Below are 23,930 nucleotides of genomic sequence, written 5' to 3'. Positions count from 1 at the left end.
TTGAACCTCTCTACCTCAAACTGAGGGGTTTGAATTATTTTATCTCCCAAGTCTCTTCCAGTTCTGAAAGTGATTCCAGCAACTTGCCTCGGTACTTTGAGATACTTGGAGAGTTTCAAGAAAGTCCCAAATCGCAATGGAAGTAGTTGCCATTGTATCCATATGGAAGTACAGAACAAAACTTGCAAACAGTTGCTGCTCGTTACAGCTGATATGCTATAAATGGTTGTTGACACTAAGACCAGATGTCGTGGAAAATCCTGCATCATTAGGAAGCAATGGGGCGGGGAGGGAACCTGTGTGTGAGAATGTCAGTAGAATCTATTTAAAAACCAACCTAAACAGTGATGCATTATAAGAATTTAGAGATAATCTCAATGTGTAAATATTAACATAATAGATTGCACTTAATTTAGAAATACAGACATTTCTCAAGTCATGAGCATTCATTACAGATATTCAATGTTATGCACATTGAAATGGCCAGCTGCACTGCAGTATAATAGCTAATCACTAACGCATGTAATGTCCCTTGCGAGCCCCTGTGATTAAATCCAGTGGGATTTTATATATACTGTTTTGAGATAAAATATATATCTATAATATTCATTTGTGAGATGAAGAATTAATTAATTAGCTTCAAGAGTCTAAATTGCCCAAATCCACATAGTTAATAACAGTCAGGACCAGGAAATAAGTCCAGGCCTTCACCCTCTTTCTAGATCACTGTGCCGCCTGTTTCTCTCATAGTCTGTGCCCCATGTTCAACCATAGTTGTGTTGGAAGGCCTGAGTTTCTGATCTCCCCTTTCTCATTTGTTTTAGAAAATCAAAATAATAGAATATTAGCAGTGAAGAATGTAAAGGTCATCCTTTCTAAAGAAGTAGCCACTGATTAGGTGAGAGATTCTACTGTTTCAGCTTTTGTGGAATATAACCACATATTATCTTAATTTCTGTGGACATTCATAATCTGAACTAACCTACTTGCCAGTGGACTTTTATAGTGCAGTATGTTTTTAAGTTGGCAGCTCTATGAATGGTAGTAGTTAAAGAAAATCAGAATAACTGTGTGGTGCCCTGGTTTAAATGCTGCTTTAGAAATTCTTGGTGATTAAGCCTTCCATATCCTTGCAGAACATGGTAACAAGATTATTCAAACAAATATATTCCAAAGAGTTGTATATAAATCAAATGTGTGTGATATTTTTAATGTTTCTTTATAAAGCAGATGATCCTTTAATACAGTCAATAATCATCCTAATTTTTCAGTTTGCATTCCATAATTCTATATTTTAGGTTTGCATATCATGTTTAAGATATGCTTAAACATGAAGCCATTTCAGTGCTATTTATTTTTAAATCTATACAGTAACCTTGAAATAGACATGCCTTTTCCTGTGCATAACTGCAGCTGAACAGTCTTCACGGGTATAAGGTGAAACACTGATCCAGATGGATTTATTATTTCCTGGATGACTCACAAGGCCCTACAGGGAGGTCTTCTAGGTCGTCTCTAGGTATGAATATTTGCCCCAGTCATTCAAGAGGCCATGCATGATAAAACTCTAAGGTGTTCCCTTTCTTCTGAATTGGCAGATACCCGGTGTTTAAGGGCATAATGCACACAGCACTGCCCAGAACTTTTTGATTTATTGATAATAATAAAAACACATTAAATTGTTTATTCACTGATGACACTGGCATTTGCTCACTTGAGATCTGAAAGACCTAAAACGATTGTGATTTCTAAAGTCATTGGAACTCTTTCCCTGAATGAGTCTGTGCTTGACAAATTAGGACAGATGTGTATTAGCAGATCTCTCTCACATCTCAATGCTTTTGAATATGAAAGTTACAGAGAAATAAACTATCACTTACAGTTTAATGCGGTTCTTTCCAAGTTATATTTATTCCATAAATTAATAGCTGGAAATCACTTCTTAATTAAAGTAAAAGGTGCATGAATGTAGTGGACCATAAACTTTAGTTGTGAAAATAAAATGTCAACTATTGATGTCATAGCATGGTTAGATACTATAGTATATTGATAGATGAACAAGAGTTCCAAACAATGTCAAATTTTACTACAAGTTATTTTAGTATGAAGATCTTTCATATACTTGAGACCTCGTCCTCCCAACATCGAAATTAAATTATCATGTATTTAGTGTTGAGGTAAAAACCCTATCAGCCCTAAAGAATTACAGAGTTTTCCTTACAATTACCAATTGTCATAACAGTGATGGATCTGATGGCAGTGAGCAGCAATAGCCCGAAGAAGTCTGGTACTTGATTCAAACTTACTTGCCTACACTCTAGTTCTTGTAGACTTAACCTGATTTCTTCTGAGTTCTGGTTATGAGTCTTTGCTAATTTGCATGGCTGGCTTAATTAATAAATTAAATATTGGTTTAGGCTGTGTTTACCCAAGGTCAAAACAACCAACAGAACTGACTGATTCAGTAAGGAAAAAAAGTAGCCAATTTCATGAAAAAAGAATTGAAATTAGTTGTTTGTCAACATATAAACAAAACCAATTTGACTGACTGAATTTTTAGATTTTTCAGACAGTCGTTTTGACACTTGCAGAGTCCATTGTTTCCCAACTCTTTTCAATCTGAGACACGCCTCTAAATTTGCTGGGTCTTATCCCAAGGTGAGAAGATATTGAACCACTCTCCCAAATATACATACCAATCGAGACATACGTTCATCCACATAGCTAAGGAGGATAGATTTACTGTATGTATTAATCAGCCTCCTTTTCCTGACCGTCTTTTCCCTTCATTTCTTAAAACCCACAAAGGCAGTCCATAGAAATTCAAGACTTTGCCACGGTGCTTATTTTCCAAGTACCAATGTGTCTCGATGCCCTGGTTGGGAAACAGTGGTGTAGGCACAGCCTTATTCCAAGACTGAGTTATCAGTCCTTGAGTAACAATAAATACCGAAGAAAATAAAAAATGTGTCTTTCTTATAGTATTCTGAGATGTGAAAATAAATATATAAGTAATACTTTGAATCACACTTTGAAGACATATAAATTATGTTTTTAAAAACTGGCTTATGAAGAAAAAAATCCAACTCTAACATTTGGCAAATAGTAGTAGACTCTTTCTGCCTTTAAGAATAAACAGATTCTTAAAGACAGCAATTTTAATACATAATTCAGGGTAAAACTCCAAAATTTGTACAGAAATTGTTTGGAAACATTGAGGAATCAAAATCACTGCATTTGGGTCCAAAATCTTGAAGTCAACTAGGATTTAATTTGCACAGTTTCATTTGCCAAATGTCTGTAGATCGGTCCAACTCTTGTTATCATTTTGCCAAGTTTCCTTCTGCTGAAAATGTCTGTGCTCTGTTAGGCTTCTAAGCCAATGTCCGTGGCCAAGTCTGGACCTCAAGCAGCCCTTGGAAGCATGTGAGCAGGTCAAGACAGGTGCTCCCATTCATTTGATTCCTCCCCAAGCGTATTCTCTCTTCAGCCCAGTACTTCTCCAGTACACTTAGGCATCTGTCTGAAGCCTGCACACATGGTCATTTGTTATCATTTTCTAACCATATTTTCCCTGGGATTTAGGAATGACAGTCTTCGGGAGAGAGGACAGTGCATGCCATTTTTTTTTTTTCCCCTAACCTTATAAAATGTTAGTTTTGAATAGTCACTTAAAATAGGTTCTCAATTCAGTCTCTCTTTTTTCTTTCTAAATAAAGCCTGAGAATTTGCTTTTAGCTAGCAAATCCAAGGGAGCAGCTGTGAAACTGGCAGACTTTGGCTTAGCCATAGAAGTTCAAGGAGACCAGCAGGCATGGTTTGGTGAGTAGGATCTCTCTACCTCATGCTGCTTGTACTATTCTGGCTCCAGTCACATCCCACTTCCTAACCAAAATAGAATGGAAATGTTCATTCTGACAACTTGACTAATTTTAAGATATTGGACCTTTATATGTACCTGATTTTACTGACATTAAAGGATATATAATCTAAAAATAATTTAAGGGAATAGAAGAGCAATAACACATAGACATTTTTCTTAAAGGATGGATTAAAAAAATGGATTCTGGGGCTTCCCTGGTGGCGCAATGGTTGAGAGTCCGCCTGCCGATGCAGGGGACCGCGGGTTCGTGCCCCGGTCCGGGGGGATCCCACATGCCGCGGAGCGGCTGGGCCCGTGAGCCATGGCCGCTGAGCCTGCGCGTCCGGAGCCTGTGCTCCGCAACGGGAGAGGCCACAACAGTGAGAGGCCCGCGTACCGCAAAAACAAACAAACAAAAAAAACAACAAAAAAATGGATTCTGTTCTAAGAATTAATAGGAGGATTGCAGTAGTCAAAAGAGTATTTGAGAGAACATTGATTGTTCACATGCAGCCTCACGTGATGCTAAAAATGCCTATGTAAACAGTAGGTACTCAGGAAATACTTGCAGAATATTTTACATATTTTGTGATTAGCAAATTTAAGTTTTAAAAATATTATAAAGTGTATATATAGAGATTTATATAATATATATTATATATCTATATATGTGTGTATGTTTCGTCTCATCTTCTATTTCTCCAAAACGCCAGTTTCCTCTCTACAATTTTGATAATTTCAAAATTTCTATATGATGAAATTTCCATTTCCTTGCAATTAAGGAAGAAATTAACTCTAAACAAATTTAAATTATAGTATTTCTAACCAGGCGTATGGATTGTTTTGATATTCAGCCAAAATAAATGATTTCAGCCACTTCTCTTTCTGCCATTTCCCAGTATTAACCCATTTTTCACAGTGTCCTAAAATATAACCTCTGAGAGCCTCAGTCTTACTTCTTTTCTCACTTTCAATGTATTGAGATTAAATTTTTAAAATGCCCTTCACTTTGAATTGCTTTTCCTCTAAACAACAACAAGAAATACAAAGAGAGCTCAATAAGTGCTTTACTTCTTTTGTTTTCTGTGCAAATACTTCTCTGTATCCCTAAACATACACATGCACTAAAATGTACACAGAGCTCCCAGGATTCACCATGTCTCTCTGATCTGCCCCAGCTAGTTAATCGGAGTGGCTGGTGAGGCACCCTTGCCTGTCTTCTCTGAAGGCAGCCTAATTCAGGACCTCATTTTCTGCTGCCTGTCCTGTTTCAGTAGTACCTGACCATTATCCTTGTCTGTGATACTTCTCCAGTTTAATACTGCCTTTTACATTAAGGCTCTCCTTACCTACCAGGTGAGTTTAATACCTCCAAATTTGGCATTTGGTGTGTCATATTTTTTTTATTTTTTATTTTTTTGCGGTATGCGGGCCTCACTGTTGTGGCCTCTCCCGTTGCAGAGCACAGGCTCCGGACAGGCAGGCTCAGCGGCCATGGCTCACGGGCCCAGCCGCTCCGCGGCATGTGGGATCTTCCTGGACCGGGGCACGAACCTGTGTCCCCTGTATCGGCAGGCAGACTCTCAACCACTGCGCCACCAGGGAAGCCCAGTGTGTCATATTTTGACATATAAATAAGCTTGTTCCTTTTAACTGCAAACTGAAAGAAGGTAGGACCTAGAATTAGTTCTGTAAATTTGAGATTCAGAAACATCTTTTTATCATAGGAAAGAGTATGGTTGACACAGATAAAGAATATACAATAACAGGAGTTGCGGTCCAACAGGAAGTAGTGGGGCTATCACAGAAATGGGCAAAGCAGATCACTAGAGATACATAAATTAAGAGGTCCTGCCCCTTGAGATGCTCATACTTCTATATCAGTAAGTATTTAGCATGCAGTGTCAGGGCACCTGTATCAGAAGCATGCATGAGGTGCTCTGTAGCACAAGAGAAGAATTATGAAATTCTGCCTCTGGGGAAAGTTTCAGTGATGAGGGTATGGCTTCTGCCTTCCTAGTGGCTGAATGGGAGTTTTATTCACTGGTTTGCAAGGAGATAAAGGCGTTCCACACAGAGGGATCAGCACGTGCACAATCTCAGAGGTATAAAACAATTTTTTTCTATTTCAGGAATAACAATAAGTTTGTTATAGCTAAAGTATAAAGTATACTGAGATGAGTGGTAGTTGATGAATTAGGAAAGGATTTTATGTCCTTTTGAAGGATTTGGCATTTACCTTAGAAGTTTCAGGGATCTGGTAAAAAATTTTAAGCAGAGAAGGACATAATTGGGTTTATGTTAAGTAATGTTGATTTTGGTAGCAATGTGGAGGATGGCTTTAAGGATAGCCTGAAGGCAAAGAAGCAGTTAGGCTAATGCAGTAGTTCAAATTATGCATGAAGACAGCTTGAACTAAGGAGTGTATGGGAGAAAGCAAGTTACAGGTAACATGCAGAAAGGACAGGAACCCTGAACTCTAAAGGGAATCTGTTTAGAAGAAATCAGAGTCCCGGAAATTGGGTTCAAAGACAGGACTCTAGTCCTTTCTAGAGCAAAGCAGGACCCTTCTTCATGAGATACCAAACGAGGGACTTAGGCTCAGGGATGTAATTGCCAGAACTGTGTACAAGATGATGATTGGATGTCAGGAATAAGCCAGAAGCCTTATTGACCAGAACCAAGGCTCCAGTTTAACATCAGCAACTTGGATGATGCTTGCAAGAGTGTTGGAGTTGAGCTCCTGAAATCTCTCTTGCTTGGGGCTCTATTTTTTATCTCTTCTGCTAGATCAAAAGCTGTTTGAGGGACTGTGTGTAGTGAAAAGTTTCTGCTTTTTGAATGAAAATACTTCAGCTGATATCCTGGCTCTGATTCTTAATAGCTACATGCCATTGGGCAAGTCACTTTAACTCTGTGAGGTCAGTATCCTTTTTGTAGATGAAGATAATAAACACTCCTTTATGGGGCTGTTGTTATGAGACTAAGTGAAGTAGAGCATTGGAAAATGCCTGGGCTATGAAAGCTGTTCAGTAAGTTTTCAAAACCGTCTTGGAATGAAACACATGTCACGGTACTTGGCCTACACAGTGAAAGTTGTTGAGTGAATGACTAAATATCAGACTAGTGAAAGCAATAACATCCATATAAAAGTATACAAATTTTCAAATTGTGATCATTCATTTTTCATAGCAGGCTGGTCCTAGAGAAACAATGACAGATGGGGAATAAAATTCCCATTTTCTTTTTAGTATGGTGATATCAGTTAAGTTCTTGCTAAGGTAGCTATTAGGGTAATGACTTTTAAGAGGTGCATTATAAGTTCTAAGAAAATTCAGCATTTCAAAAGTATAGAAACACATAGTTTCTAAGCTTAAGAGAATACTTGTTTCTTTTTTATTGTTTTCTTTAGCTTTTTTTAAGCTTTTTTTAAAAAAGAATCGCTTTTTCTACAAGTTCAAGTGAATCCTCATGGTTACCTAAGTGAAGGAAAAGTGGGCATATGATGTACTACATTTCTTTGGGGGGTATTGTGTGATATATTTTAGGTTTTAGGAGTAAAGGCTTATTTTAGTATGAATGACTTGTTTTGATATTTATTCAGTATTATCTGCCGTAGTCTCACGTGTTTGATTAATTTTATCTTTTAAAATATAAGTGTTGAGTAGGGAGCCTTTTTATTTTAATAAGAAACGAGCAGAACTCTTTCTTCATTATGTATAATGCCAGAGTTTCAGGCTTTTACATAATTTTATTTCAATAAATGTGAGAGGTCTGTTACAAATAAGAAAAATAAAACTATACAAGCCATTATAGAAGCTGTCTATTGTGTTTGATTTTTTTTTTCTCATTTTCAAGTTCCAGTGTTTGTTTTTCCCATGTTACTTCTTCTGTCTTTCTAGCCCTGATCTATTTGAATACTAGCCAGAAGGGCTACAAGTAACACCCTATAACATACTTGTTAGGAGGGCTAGAAATTTACCAAAGAGAACAGCCTGTTTCTCCTGTGGGACTGGGAATGCTCTTTTCAATACATTTCTGTTTTTTTGTTGCTGCTAGGTAAAAAGGAAAACTACCATGATCTTACTTCATGGAAGAATTATTTTGCTTGGTTGCTATTATGTCTCTTTTTTTTAAAGTTAAGGGTTTTTTTAATGGCAGTATGTTGCAATGGATACGTTTCCAACTGTAAGTAATTCTGTTTTCTCTTTGTTTGATCTGTTCTGATATTCCTATTGGTTTTTCAGAGTGAGAAACGTATGCTGTCTATAAAGAAGGCAAGCTCTCATTAAATTTCCTGTTGATAGCTTATATCATCATAAACTAGATTCTTAGGAGTTTAATCTGCTGCTAAAGAAGACCTAATTTATTTTACCCTCAGTATTTCTGTATTCATGAGAACACATTGTAGCGTAAGTGCACTGTTTGAATGTTCCTGCATTTAGATGTAGGTAGGCTTCACTATCCTTAGGAGTAAGGACCCCACTGACTGCTCAAATGATAGTTGTACTCTTAGCATTTGTAGTCTCCAGAAGAGGTTTGTAATAATTTACATTTAAGATTGTTGTAGCATTTCTTATATAGTGATTTATTTCCTTATCTTTTCTACCTAGATGCAATATCATTAACATTTCCTGCTCCAGGCCAGGTATTCTACTGAGTTATTTAAGACATATATTAAAGTTTACCAACTCTAGCTAGGAGGGTACAGATTGCATATAAAAGGGTAGTCAATATTCAGAGTAAGAAAGAACCACTGAGAACTGTAGTTAGCTAAAGAGATCTCTAACATGGAAATAATTTAGAGCCACCTTCTGTTAGAGTAAAGATAGAAGATGAAATTGAAGGTCCAAGGAACAGAAAAAGTATCATCAGGGTGAGCATGAGAAGTTTATCTTCAAGAGACCTTAAAGAGATTTTTAGGTTAAGTGCTCAGAAGTAGAAAGAAGTCAGATTGGGTGAATGAAGGGGAGAACCAGATGGTAAAGGAACTTGAAGTGCCAGCTGGGACCTCGGTCTTTAATCTGGTCTTTGGCATTGGTGTCCCATTGGGTTCCATGTGTGTCTCAATTTGGGAGGAGTCAGAGAGGGATGGTTGGAATGAGAGAGCAGGTATATGGCAGTGAGAAGCACTGGGTAGCTCTTGAAAACTATTGTGCCTACCCTACCTTGGAAGAGCGGACTCCGTGTCTCTCCTTCAGGTACTCCTTGAACTTTACTCAGGGAAACCACCACTGTTGCTCAGTAGTTCTTTCTACTTCACTACTACTGAGCAAACGTTTCTATCAAGTGAAGTTTGAGGTAGAGGTGGATCCACTGTGGTCCGTGTAGAGCTTAAACCACAACCTACAGGTCTTTTCTTCAAGGCCCTTCTCCTTGTCTACCCCTCCCTCCTCTAAACCGAACAAGGAAAGGAAAAGTAATGAAAATGGGGGAAAAAGTGATATCCAAAATCCTTTGCCTCATTTTCTAATGTAATTTTGTTCAAAGGAGTAACCAGCTGTTATACATATGCTTGTTTTTAAGTACAAATTTGTCATGGAGATGGGGGAAAAGCTCCTTTCTTGGACACTTTTCATCTCAGTAAATATATAAGGTGCTTCACCAGAGATTTGTAGTCAGGAATTCCTGATTACATATCATTTTAAAGAACAGTTTCGAGTTTTCCTGTGCCTTTAAAGAAAACTTCCAAATAGGAATAGTTATTTTTGGTATCTTTAAAAGTATATGTTTTTATTTAAAAAACATTATTTTCAGAAATAAGAAATATTTTACTCTAAATTCTAGCTATAAATTGTCATTTAAGTGTACTTTATTGGACATACTGATTTATACGACAGGAAACCCTCTTTGGCCATCTAGTTTCTCATACCACATCCCTTAAGTTAAAAGACTAGCTGAGGGCTTCCCTGGTGGCGCAGTGGTTGAGAATCCGCCTGCCGATGCAGGGGACACGGGTTCGAGCCACGGTCTGGGAAGATCCCACATGCGGCGGAGCGGGTGGGCCCGTGAGCCATGACTGCTGAGCCTGCGCGTCCGGAGCCTGTGCTCCGCAACGGGAGAGGCCACAACAGTGAGAGGCCTGCATACCACAAACAAACAAACAAACAAAAAAGACTAGCTGATACTTGTCCAACAGTGATTCATCTGAATATTCCTGAGTCTTCTCTTCAGTTGCCAGTTATAAGTACACACTGATTATTTATTAGTACAGAGTGAGCTCTTTGATGTATTTTGGACTCATTCCTTCTCCTAGTGAGTTCTTCAGTTACTCTCAGTGCCATCCCCCACCCTGTACAGACCACCTCACTTCCAAAAATATTTACTGAAAATTTGCTGTAAGTTTGGCCCCCGGATCCACGTTTTGGGTCCTTCTCTTTTATAGGTGAGTACCTCTCATAATAAAGTTACGTAGGTACCATGAGAAGTATCATCTTTGGCGAGGTTGTAACCCTATCTTCAGTTTTCTCCTAATTTCTTTCCAGGTGTAGGGGAGGATGTTCTGATTCTTTTCACAGGTTTAGTTTTAACTCACACATAAACAAGAATCAGAACTGCTGACCAAATGGCCTGAAGTACACACACTGTGCAGCACAATAGATTGGCTTTCATATCTGCGGAAGGATGCGTTTTTTTCTAATAAGCTACAAAGCAGGGCAGGTTAGTGTTGGTACTGCTATGGAGAGACACTCATCCAACATTCTTTTCGTTCTCTGAGAGCCTTGTTTTATCTCAACAAACAGATCGACAGATAAAGAAGCCCAAAGAAGTTTCTTCCTTAGTTTGCCATTTCATATTGGTTTTGCCAAGTTGGTTTTAATTCATTAACATCTGTTCTCCCTAGGTTTTGCCGGCACACCTGGATATCTTTCTCCAGAAGTTTTACGCAAAGATCCTTATGGAAAGCCGGTGGATATGTGGGCGTGTGGTAAGGAATCATTTCCATGCCGATTTTGCAGTACACCAGTATTGTTATAATTAAAAATAGTATCTGTTAAATTTGAGGTTGATGCTCTCTAGCAATCAGTTTAGAGTTCTCGTTCTCCGACTTTAGTCTACAGCACAGTCACGTGGAGAGCCGGTTAAAAGCAGGTTGCTGTTTCCCATTCAGGAGGTCTGGGCCGGGAGCATTTGCATTTTTAACAAGTTCCCAGGTGATGATAAAGCTCTTGGTCCAGGAGGCACTTTGAGATTTAGGGCCAGAGAATCGCCCTCAGAGGTGGTGGGGTTTATCCTCCCATCCTGTCACCTCCACCAGGAAGCCCTTAGCACAGATGTCACGTCTGTACCACAAGATGCTCAACAGGGATTAAGAGGGAGAGAGTGGATCTTGGAATGGAATTGGCTGTTCTGTGGGGACTGAGCTCCGAGTTAGGCCTTTGAACAACCAGCTCTAATCAAAAGGTAGCCTATGCACGCTCCAAGGTATAGAATGGGGAGGATTTCCACCACCGTTTTTATAACAGAATTTCTGCATGTCAACATATACTTCAAATAGGTGAGAGACTGAAATCAAAGGGATACTTCAGGGTGTTCTGAAAATATTTCTGCTGGAGTTACTGGCAGGAGCTAACCCTCTAGGTTCCTGACACTGCATCATTAGCACAACAGCTTGGTGCTTGATCTCAATCTGTGTGCATCATGGGCTCTTAGAGTTACCTCCATGCCTAGGAAGGCAGATGGGAGAAGAGCACAGTGTTTGGAGTCACAATGCCTGGGTTCACGTCTTTGCTTTGCACCTGCTAACCCCCATCTTCTTAATATCTCTGAGTTGGCTTCTTTTCCTATAAAATAGAAATATTTTACCCTCATAGAATTATATGAGGGTCAAATAGGGTGTGCATTAAATGAAGACGTTTTAGAGTTTGTAAAGCAATTTAAAATGGAAACAGCTATTATTATTCTAAAAAGTTGGAATTGTAGCCTGATTAAAGGGTAGGGTCTTAGGTGTGCCCCAAGCTCTGTCTTCCTCCTGCCTCCCTGAGAATATTTCCTAAGCAGGAACTCTAAAATCCTTTGGCTTAGAGCATTGCCACAAAATGTTATTGTTCAGATGTAAAGGTTAATGGCAGATAACTCAAACATTTCCCTTGCAATAAATCAGCCCCATCATAGATCTGTTTCTGCTGATGAATCTTCAGAGGAGCGGAGTACCCTGAGAGACAGGCGGACGCAGATAGGTCTTATGGAGTAGGTGTTAGGGGGTGGCGGGTTGGGTGCGGCTAGAGTGCGGCCCTCGGACCAGGCACTGGAGAGAAGCTGTGGTGTAGACGGGTCAGAACCAGGGCAAGTCTCAGTACCCTAGCTTCCACTTATAAAAACGGAGATAATAATAGCACTTGCCTCCTAGAACTTCCGAGAGGATTTTTTGAAATAACTAAGTGTGAGTTATTATTACTATTATTATTAGAAAGTGTTTCTTTATAAATAAAGTTTCTAGATAACTGATCTGTAGCCTTATAAGAGAGGGAGAGAACACATTTAAATAGAAGACTCGGCATTGTAGTTCTGATCGTCAGCTGAATATTATGATGCCCTCGCCTGAATACTAAATTCTCTCTCTGCTTTCCTTGTTCACTTTTAAATTTTTTTCTTGCACGCCTTTTTACGTTGCAAAAGATGTTATTATGGACCACCTTCACAGCTCCTGAATCATATCTCATTCATTTAAATAATTTAAATAAATCATTTATTTGGTTCTTGCATTGAAAACACTTTTTACAATGTATCAATGTTACTGACAGAATATCAATGTTACTGAAGAATATCAGATCATTTAAAAAGAAAACACAAACACCCTGATATTCTGTACTAGAGATTCTTTCCTAGTTGTGGAGCAGAATCACTGCTGAAACTTATACACATAGAACTGTCCAGCCCCTACGCGGGCTCTGCTTTAGCGGCTCTGAGCTCAGTGTGGGCAGCTGCATTTTTAACAACTATGACATATCATCAGGGTTTAGACTCACTAAACACACTGTGCTCAATTTTAATATTACTTTGGTAAATTTGGGTACACTTGGTTTTGGATTTTCTGTGTGAGTGCATTTCCACAATACAGTTTGTATAGCTAACCTTTTAAAATAATGGCGTATCTTGTCATAATGGGATTTCACTTCTGTGAAATGTGAGGTAACTTCTAGGGTTGAAGCTCTCTAACTTACTTGGCCGGAAGAGGGGAAAAAGATAGATGAAGAGTTGTTTCCCCCCCCTTGTAGTCTGAGCTATATCACATTCTTGAAAAATGTAAATAAATATTAGATAGATACTGCATGTACACATACAAACATAAGTGCTCCCGTGTGCGTACACACACACACACACACACACACCCCTCGTGAATGCCTCTAGAAACTTAGAGCCACAGGGCATCTCACAGATTGCAACCCGTTTTGCCATAAGCAGAGCCACCTTCCATTTTCCTCAATCCTATCCTTACCGTTTCTTTTTTTCTTTTAACATCTTTATTGGAGTATAATTGCTTTACTATGTTGTGTTAGTTTCTGCTGTATAACAAAGTGAATCAGCTATACGTAGACATATATCCCCATATCCCCTCCCTCTGGCGTCTCCCTCCCACCCTCCCTATCCCACCCCTCTAGGTGGTCACAGAGCACTGAGCTGATCTCCCTGTGCTATGCGGCTGCTTCCCACTAGCTATCCACCCTACGTTGGGTAGTGTATATATGTCCATGCCACTCTCTCACTTTGTCACAGTTTACCCTTCCCCCTCCCCATGTTCTCAAGTCCATTCTCTATGCCTGCGTCTTAATTCGTGTTTTTCCCCTAGGTTCATCAAAACCATGTTTTGTTTTTGTTTTTTTAGATTCCATATACATGTGTTAGCAGACGGTATTTGTTTTTCTGTTTCTGACTTACTTCACTCTGTATGACAGACTCTGGGTCCATCCACCTCACTACAAATGACTCAGTTTCGTTTCTTTTTATGACTGAGTAATATTCCATTGTATATATGTGCCACATCTTTTTTATCCATTCATCTGTCAAGGGATACTTAGGTTGCTTCCATGTCCTGGCTATTGTAAATAGTGTTGCAATGAACATTGGGGTGCATGTGTCTTTTTGAATTATGCTTTCCTCTGGGTATATTTTTCCTCTGGGTATATTTCTGGGTATATTTCCTCTGGGTATATTATTCAAACTATGTTGAATAATAGTGGTGAGAGTGGGCATTCTTGTCTTGTTCCTGATTTTAGAGGAAATGGTTTCAGATTTTCACCATTGAGAATGATGTTGGCTGTGGGTTTGTCATATATGGCCTTTATTATGTTGAGGTAAGTTCCCTCTATGCCTACTTTCTGGAGAGTTTTTATCATAATTGGGTGTTGAATTTTGTCGAAAGCTTTTTCTGCATCTATTGAGATTATCATATGGTCTTTATCCTTCAATTCTTTAATATGGTGTATCACGTTGATAGATTTGCGTGTATTGAATAATCCTTGCATGCCTGGAATAAACCCAGCTTGATCATGGTGTATGATCCTTTTAATGTGCTGTTGGATTCTGTTTGCTAGTATTTTGTTGAGGATTTTTGCATCTATGTTCACCTGTGATATTGGCCTGTAGTTTTCTTTCTTTGTGACATCTTTGTCTGGTTTGGGTATCAGGGTGATGATGGCCTTGTAGAATGAGTTTGGCAGTGTTCCCTCCTCTGCTATATTTTGGAAGAGTTTGAGAAGAATAGGTGTTACCTCTTCTCTGAACGTTCGATAGAGTTCGTCTTTGAAGCCATCTTGTCCTGGGCTCTTCTTTGTTGGAAGATTTTTAATCACAGTCTCAATTTCAGTGCTTGTGATTGGACTGTTTATATTTTCTATTTCTTCCTGGTTCAGTCGTGGAGATTTGTGCTTTTCTAAGAAATTGTCCATTTCTTCCAGGTTGTCCATTTAATTGGCCTATAGTTGTTTGTAGTAATCTCTCATGATCCTTTGTATTTCTGCAGTGTCAGTTGTTACTTCTCCTTTTTCATTTCTAATGCTGTTGATTTGAGTCTTCTCCCTTTTTTTCTTAATGAGTCTGGCTAATGGTTTATCAATTTTATCTTCTCAAAGAACCAGCTTTTAGTTTTATTGATCATTGCTATTGTTTCCTTCATTTCTTTCTGATTTATTTCTGATCTGATCTTTATCATTTCTTTCCTTCTGCTAACTGGGGTTTTTTTGTTCTTCTTTCTCTAATTGCTTTAGCTGTAAGGTTAGGTTGTTGATTTGAGGTGTTTCTTGTTTCTTGAGGTAGGATTGTATTGCTATAAACCTCCCTCTTAGAACTGCTTTTGCTGCATCCCATAGGTTTTGGGTCATTGTCATTTGTTTCTAGATATTTTTTGATTTCTTACCTTTTCTTTTTACGTCTTTTTTTTACAGACAGCCAAATCCTTCTGTGACGAGCCATGCCCTATTTAAAGCATGTGTTTGCCACCAGCTCCCAGTTTCCTTAGAGATAGTTGCATCCTTTAATTGCATGGCTAGAATGCCTTGGGATCATGCAGCTAACCACAGCAGTGTCTTAGATATTCTAATATTACATGTTTGGGGCAAATAATCCCCCACTGCCCACTACCAGGAACATCATAATGGATTCTTCTGCTTTTTGTTACATTTCTGAATCTCTGCTGTGGGTTTAGAATATTGTTTTACCATTTTATTATATGTGTTGATAGTTACATTAAATTCACTTTACTTACAAGGTGGTGTACCTTTCCTCATCCCCATCCCCATAATAACCACCAAAGTAATGCACGCATTATTTTACTGCTTTTAGGTAATGGCATATCTTGAGAGCAGCTGTTTTTCAACCATCCATCAGCACTAGCTCTTGCCTATTGAATAACTACTTCTTTGCAAGGCTAGACATTGGGTAGTGTGGTAAGAAATTACATAACCCAGATAACAAAAGAAATGCAGAATAAGCCATTTAGCAAAATGGCAGGTAATCTTCTATGTGAATTAAACTATGAGCACTCACTAAGGCTGTCTTTGGGCAGTTGACACAGAACAGAGTGAAGCACAGCACTGGTATAATGGCTCAAAGAAGTCTGTGCATTATTTTTATTAGAAACATGCAGTAGTCTGTACACAGGGAATTTCAAAATACTCACCACCATTACCTTGCTTTTGTGATCTCACACAGAATATAATCTGACCTGTACCTGGGCTTTGAAAGCTACTAGTCTATTACTGGAAAGTAAATGATAGACATTAGTGAAGCAAGAACATAGCCTTGTGTTCTGCCATTAACAACAGTAAATTGATTTTGATAGTTTTCTTGCATATATAGCTAGTGTCATAATTCCCTAATGGGATGAGCAAATGTTTATAGATGTCACTGAATCACTTGTTTTTAAATGAACTTCCTTCTACATCTGGGCTTTAAAAAATAATAAATGTAAGTCTATAAACATAGTGGGCACACAGATGCACACACACACACACACACACACACCCCTTATCTTGCTACTTCTCTACCTGAATTAGGTATCAGAACAATTATGAGTGATAATATAGTGGCTGTCACAGAATGTACAGTAACTTTTGACAAATCTTTGAAATATTATGGAATATATTTCTTTTTACTTTCTTGGCCAGTTTAGGTCCAGCAATTGTGTGATTTCTGAGCCTTAGCCTTTTCATATTTCAGCTGGTATAAGTCAGCATCAAGCGCTTTTTGAGAACCTACTGTTTTGAAATCACAAGCCTACTGGACAATTTGTGGCTCTTACCAACTGGTTCTGCAGCACTTATACTGGACCATTCCAGGTGTGCCTCACATTTAGAAGGCAATCTGCCTTCATCCCTTATGACCCACATCTTCATCAGTCTTCAACCCATGGAGCTTTACTCCCAGTCACAGTCTCTACCAATATCCTCTGATTCTGAACTTACACACTTTCAGACATTTCTCTAGATATAGTATTTATGGTTTCCCTGACTTGATGATTTTCAAACTGTGGATCACAGATCACATGCTTCAAAGTGACCTACCTGAGTGTTTATCAAAATTATAACTTTTCTGGGACCCACTCACGAATCATTGAATAAGATTCTCTGTGATGAAGTTTAGGAATTTGCATTTTCACAAGTTTGCCAGGTGATTCTGGTGTACACCAACATTGAGCAGCATAACTCAGCTAGTTGCAAATTCCTTTAGGGCAGCAAATCTTAGAATTCTTACATTGTAGAGCAGAAGTTGCAAACAGGTGGTCTACAGATATCTTGGCCAGACAGTTGGACCTTTTATTTTGGGGTGTGTTAACATTTTTTTTTTTTTTTTTTTTTTTTGTGGTATGCGGGCCTCTCACTGCTGTGGCCTCTCCCATTGCGGAGCACAGGCTCCGGACGCGCAGGCCTAGCGGCCATGGCTCACGGGCTTAGTTGCTCCGCGGCATGTGGGATCTTCCCGGACCAGGGCACGAACCCGTGACTCCTGCATCGGCAGGCGGATTCTCAACCACTGCGTCACCAGGGAAGCCCAACATTTATTTTTATAATTTATTATCAGAAGATTTTTCTGGAAACTATCAGTTTCTGGCTTCTCTAAGGTAATTGAAAGAGCTAATAACAAGATGCTTTTGTTCTTATATGGCTGCTGTACCTGTCAGACAAATGGACACATGCTCTTCCCTGGTTCCTGCCTACCTCATGCCCAGAAGGCACCTGCACTCACCTCAGCCTGGTGCCAGAAAGCCGGTCAGTTTGCCACCCCTACTACATGGTGTAAATAGCTTTCATCACTGGAAAAATAATTTTCTAACTTGCTGGCCTTGATCTTTTAGATCTTTGTTCTACCTATCATTGGCTCTGTGGGTCTCAGAGTGTTAGTTGAACACTTTCCCTATTTGAATTGTGATTGATTGATTTATTTATCTTTTGCATAAGGAATAAAAAGGAGCCATACTTATCCCTCACTAGTTAATTTCCAAACTCCACCTGCATTTTGCACGCAAGCTCATGCTATGCCCTTTGCTTTCTGAGAAGATGAAGTGGATGCCTTGTTAGATTGCTCCGTTAACTTCCCACCGACTTCTCAAGAGTTTCTCAGCATTGCTCCTTCACCTCTTTTTTCATAAGAACAGCCTTTAGAATGTTTTAATTATTAATGTGATTATAGGTGTAATCATTTTTCTAACTCTAGCTTTTATTAAACATCAGTTTTGAATGTTCTTGATAATGTAGTCTTTCTACCTAATCAGTAATCAGTACTTCTCAACTCATTCATCAAACATCTCTAGCATCTCCCAAGCACAAATATGTACATAAGATAATGAAAACTAGTGGTAGTTTCCATTTTTTTAAAATGTTATATGAAGCAGACCGTGTCAAAATAGTTTTTTAAACTTTTCATGGAAAATGTTAGGGAAAATTCTCTGTACAAAGTAGACAGAATAGTAGTATAATGAACTGATGGCTAATTTTCTTTCATCTTCACCACCCTGCTAATTCCTCCACCCCAAGATTATTTAAGTCAAGTCCAATAATAGAAATATTTTTTAATGTCATGTAATAATAATTGCTTAAAATTATCAAATATCTAGTACTTTTGCTATTTGCCCTCTTGACTCATAATTTTGCTGTCAGTTTGGTCTCTTAAGTCTCTTTCAATTTGTAAGTTCTGCTCCTCTCCCCCTCCCCCCTCTTCTCACCCCTCTTTCCTCCTTTCTCAATGTATTTGTTGAAGAAGCCTGTAGTTCCCACAGAGCACTCCTCAGGGTACCCAGTCTCGGTCTCTATACACTGTTTGCCACTATAGGAAATCAGGCTTCCTTATAGAAGTGGCTGATTCCAAGTCTGGATTAGGAAAAGTACAAGATTATCCAGGAGCATCTGGTGATAACCAGAAAGAACAGAAACTATTAAAGGCCACAGAGTTTGTATTAACAGGACTCAGGAGCCAAACTGAAGAGTCTTCTACTGGTTAAAGATGGGATAACTAGAGGATAAATAAGAAAAATAACAGTAAGGGATTGAAGCATCAAATAAGTTTAAGTCCATGCATTCATAATAATGTTCTAAATGCATCAGAAATCCTAGCCTTTGGAGGATGCTGTGGAACCAATGCATTATTTTGAAAACTGATTAATAAAGAAGGAAAAAATTAATTACCCTATCTTTCCTCTATGAACTATATCTCAGGGTAACCAAACAGCTGATGAAGTAAGTTATTCTTAGACCAAGGAAGGTGTACTAGAATTCGAATATCATTATTATTTTTAACCCCTAATGAAATATCTAGGCAGTGATCTTGAAGGGCTAACATCAGGAGAGACGTCTGACATTTGGAGGTCATATCACCCCCTGAAGTGTTCTTGCAAAGAAAATGAAGACCCTTTGATTGGCTTTTAAACATATTAGTGCTTTAGTTATAGATGTCTTAGTGCCATCTTTTTTTCCTCTGACCTAGGAGAAAAAGGTAAAATATTAGGATTATGAGGAAAATGTAAATCGGATTTTTATTAGTGAGGCAAGAACTCTCAAATAGACAACAAAAACTTTAAAATAATCAAGTTAAAGTGCATAGCTAAAGGAAAATGTGGCTACAGGGAATATTTAAGGCAGAACTGAATTGAAACCTTCCTAGTGAAAGTCAAGGCCTCTCAATTAGACAACATAAACAATTTAAAACTTAAAATGACCATTCTTGTTAAAGTTCATAAATAAAGAAAAGGTGGCTGCAGGGAATGTTTAAGACATGACTTTGTCAAGGCTGCCTGTGGCTCAAACAATTAAGTCACTTAAGCTCTTGACTTCTGTTTCCTCATCTGTAAAATGGGAGCAATAACATCTTCCTCATAGTATTGTATAGAGATTAAATGAGGTAATGCAGTAAAGCACAGGTAAGTGCTCAGCAAGTGTTATCGACAATAAAATTTACTAATATTATCCTTAGTAATATGCCACAACTCTCATCATTGTTCTGTACTTTCAGAAAATAAAGCCACAAAAAAGCACATAACCCAGAAATGCCTTGGAATCTAGTCTAATGAGCAAGGCAAAGTAAGCTTACAAAACAGTGTTTATTTAAATAGGCATTGACAGTTTCACATCAGTCTGCTCAATAATGTCTATGTAGCTCTTTTCTTTAAATCTTCCAGCCTGAAAGTATTTTTAAATCTACTGTATTTATGCTATTATTTTATTAAAAGTACATTTTTCATAGAAATCCCTCAATCAAGCAATTAAATCATGAGCATTTATCTACATAGTGACTGCTGATTCTTGGGGAATGAACTGTCTGTGAGCCTTCCCTTCCCAGAGAAGTACCATACCAAGTGTCTACCAGTAGATGTAATGCACAAGAACAAAGCGTCAGAAGCAGGCCAGGCCTTGGTCCAGAACGCTAAATGTCACAGTTTGGAGTCTGCTTTATAATTTTATAACAGTCTAACTCCAGATGTTTACTAGAAAAATGTCTAATTAAAAATTACTATAAGAGGATGGACTTGAGGACACGGGGAAGGGAAGGGGAAGCTGGGACGAAGTGAGAGAGCAGCATGGACATATATACACTACCAAATGTAAAATAGGTAGCTAGTGGGAAGCAGCCGCATTGCATGGGGAGATCAGGGGAGATCAGCTCGGTGCTTTGTGACCACCTAGAAAGTTGGGATAGGGAGGGTGGGAGGGAGATGCTCGAGGGGAGGGGATATGGGGATATATATGTACATATAGCCGGTTCACTTTGTTATACAGCAGCAACTAACACAGCATTGTAAAGCAATTGTACTCCAATAAAGATGTTTAAAAAAGTTTTTAGGGCTTCCCTGGTGGCGCAGTGGTTGAGAGTCCGCCTGCCAATGCAGGGGACGCGGGTTCGTGCCCCGGTCCGGGAAGATCCCATATGCCGCAGAGCGGCTGGGCCCGTGAGCCATGGCTGCGGAGCCTGTGCTCCTCAACGGGAGAGGCCACAACAGTGAGAGGCCTGCGTACCACCAATAAATAAATAAATAATTTTTAAAATGCAGCCTGTGTTATTAAGCTATGTTACTGAATAAAAATTACTCCATAATTTTTCACAAAGAAAAAAAATTGCTATAGACTCTTCCAGTTACAAAGCTGATTTTCTTCTTCACCCCCTAAACCATAGCAGAGGGTTAAAACTACTTAGGTGCCTCCTCTTTTCTTCTTGCCTCCTGGGAACACAGACACAGGCACTCATCATCATCGTTATCATTGTCATTAGATGCCTCTGTTACATCATATAGTAAAAATATGAAAATAAATTTAAATGAATGCACATTAAGTCTGTAATGTAGTGATGGAAAAAATATCTTTATGTTGTGAAGGTGAGATACCAATATATTGTGATTTTCTGCATTGTCCTTTTTCAACTCCAGTGTGGTGAGGTAACTTTCAATCTTGATTTTAAAGCCTTGTTGGGTTTTTATTTAAGAATGTTGCTTAAAATGCTTCATTCCAGTAGTGATCGGCTTTTGAACTGGGTCTTCCTGAAGCAGGTTAGAAAAGTCTAGGGCGAATAAACCCTTGTTTAAAGCCATTTTAGCTGCAACAGCGTTTATCTTATACAGATGTCAAGTCTGATGGACAGGAGCAGGGCTAGGTGTCACTAACAGAATAAAGGTAAGGAAACGAAGAGACCAGCTTTGGCAAAGGGAAAAAGAAGACTCGGGCACTCCAGGCAACGTATCACCTGTCTTACCACCTCTCCCAGGCTTCCCAGTTAAGGGGACTCAGCAAGAGAAATGAAAGCAGGAGACGTCAGAGTAATGGCAGATCTTCCTCCGCGACGATGAGCTAGAAAAGAAAGTGAAGACCTTAAGCAGGCTAATAAAGTATTTCAAAAGCAGAGGAAGGGACATATGATGATAAAAAGGACAGTCCTGGGAGAAATTTAGACCCCAGATATGACTTCAAGGCAACTTAAAAACTAGCAAATGCAAGAATTTTTTTTAATTTAAAAGTTAAATCATGTATTGATTAAATTAATTTGTGAATAATTACATATTGATATTTATAAAAAAGATCTCAAATTGTATTAAAGCTGAGTATTTAATTCTCTGAATTTTATGTACAGTTTCACTTTCTTACTTTTTCCTCTTTGTAACATAAACTCTTCTGTAGTAACACCGGTTTAGTTGTTTTACTGAAAAACTCTATTTTTGAAGACTAAGGTCATTAAAGAGAAAATGATTTTCATCTCTTTATATGTTATCCAAACTCCCAGGAACTCTGACTATTTAGAGCATGAATCTATAACCAGGGCACAATTGCTCTACAAAATGTCCTAATTAGCAGCAAAATGACTAAGGAAATAAATAACATGTTATGTTTTTTTTTGCGGTACGCGGGCCTCTCACTGCTGTGGCCTCTCCCGTTGCGGAGCACAGGCTCCGGACGCGCAGGCCCAGCGGCCACGGCTCACGGGCCCAGCCGCTCCGCGGCATGTGGGATCTTCCCGGACCGGGGCACGAACCCGTGTCTCCTGCATCGGCAGGCGGACTCTCAACCACTGCGCCACCAGGGAAGCCCAACATGTTATGTTTTTAAATGTCAACCTACAAAGTGACTAAAATCACATGGTATCTAGATAGAAAAAAGCGCAGGGAGATCATATACAGGCAGGGTTCAGCGAGGCCAAATGTGTCAGCCATAATGGCCGGTGAGCTTCATCTTCAGTGCTGTCCTGCTGTGCGTCTTTAGAATTCTTTGGTGCATGCACTGGACCTGCCGCATTATCAGAGCTCTTGAGCATAAGGGGGAACAGCATTCACCCTGCACAGAACACTTCAGAGTAGATCAGAACATGTCTCTCTGAAGTTTACCAAGAATCCAGTTTTCCCTCTTCGGATGGGTGTGGCTTAATATCATGGTGGATCTGCCACATTTAACTTATTGTTGTGTGTTATGTTAATATGCTCATTCCCTCCAGGGGTCATTCTCTACATTCTACTGGTTGGATATCCACCCTTCTGGGATGAAGACCAGCACAGACTCTATCAGCAGATCAAGGCTGGAGCTTATGATGTACGTAATAAATGTTCATCCAGCTTTAGACGAGGGTTTTTTGCTTATTGACCAAGAACTAGATTTTTTTCATTGCTATTTTAACCATAATTTTCAATAATGTCCCTTATTATTTTCCTCTCTCTTAGGGGAAGGGAGATAAAGAATAAGAAATGCAGCATCTATATCCAGTTTCTATTTCCTTTTAGCTCAATATCTCCTAAGATTGAAAGGAAAAGAGTTTGAAGTCTCTAAGGAAGGACCTTGCTTGTCAAACCATTTGGATCTTAGTGCATTTTAAAACATATAAAAAGTAAAAGATTTTTGCTTTAGAAATGGTTACTACCTGTTTAGCTGAATTATATTTTCAAATGCTTATCACATAATTATATACCAACAATACTTTGCAGTGATCCATGTATCAAATAGAACATTGTTCCATTATGTCAGTTTTGACTGTTTTTGTTTTGTTTACCCAAGTGGCTTCTCTGAGAGCTTTCATTTGAAGAATGCGTTTCACAATTGAAAAATATTTGAAAATCACAATTCCAATACATTTCATGTACAATTAGAATATTTGAAAGTAGGCATATGAATTAAGTTCTGTATCTGAAGAGTAAGACCTTATCTACTTTGTCTTTAGGGCTTAACTTTGTGCTCCTTGGTATAATTGTCTCTCCTTTGATAAATATGTCTGTAAATATGATTTACCACCTCCTCTGGTTTTACCTCACACAGTCCTCTGGAAGTCAGAATGCAAGGTCTGGACATGCTCTTCTGTGTTATTAAGTGGGCTAACTAAGTGGTAGGCAATATTGGGTCCACCTTCTGTGTACAAGTTAAAAGCTCAATGTGGTTGTGAGAAAAGTTATGAGAAGTCTGTATCATATTGTATCAGGTCTCATGAACTCCCCAATACATTTCTGGCTAAACGTAACATTCAGATGGATGTGTGTATCACAGGTATTTAAAATCTTTTAATTTTGAAGCATTCCATTTTAGCCAGACTAATGATAATTAAACCAAATTGTAATTTACCTGGCCAAGCTAACACACTCACCATCTTTACAGACTAGAACTAGGCACCTCTC

General features: G+C 38.7%; 1 protein-coding gene across 26 annotated transcripts in view; it reads left to right on the top strand.

Annotated features, from left to right (window-relative positions):
• Window positions 1-23,930, top strand: part of CAMK2D (calcium/calmodulin dependent protein kinase II delta) — a 301,130-nt gene that overhangs the window by 226,798 nt on the left and 50,402 nt on the right. For all 26 annotated transcript variants that reach the window (XM_067036558.1, XM_067036562.1, XM_067036555.1 and 23 more), the window contains exons 7-9: window positions 3,720-3,822; window positions 10,707-10,790; window positions 22,766-22,860. In XM_067036558.1, coding sequence (XP_066892659.1) covers window positions 3,720-3,822; window positions 10,707-10,790; window positions 22,766-22,860 — 282 coding nt within the window. The remainder of the gene's footprint in view (window positions 1-3,719; window positions 3,823-10,706; window positions 10,791-22,765; window positions 22,861-23,930) is intronic.

Source organism: Kogia breviceps, chromosome 6 (genome assembly GCF_026419965.1).
Source record: "Kogia breviceps isolate mKogBre1 chromosome 6, mKogBre1 haplotype 1, whole genome shotgun sequence".
In the NCBI taxonomy this organism is placed as follows: domain Eukaryota; kingdom Metazoa; phylum Chordata; class Mammalia; order Artiodactyla; family Physeteridae; genus Kogia; species Kogia breviceps.
Note: the sequence above shows the minus strand (reverse complement) of the source record. Positions and strands in the feature narration are given on the sequence as shown.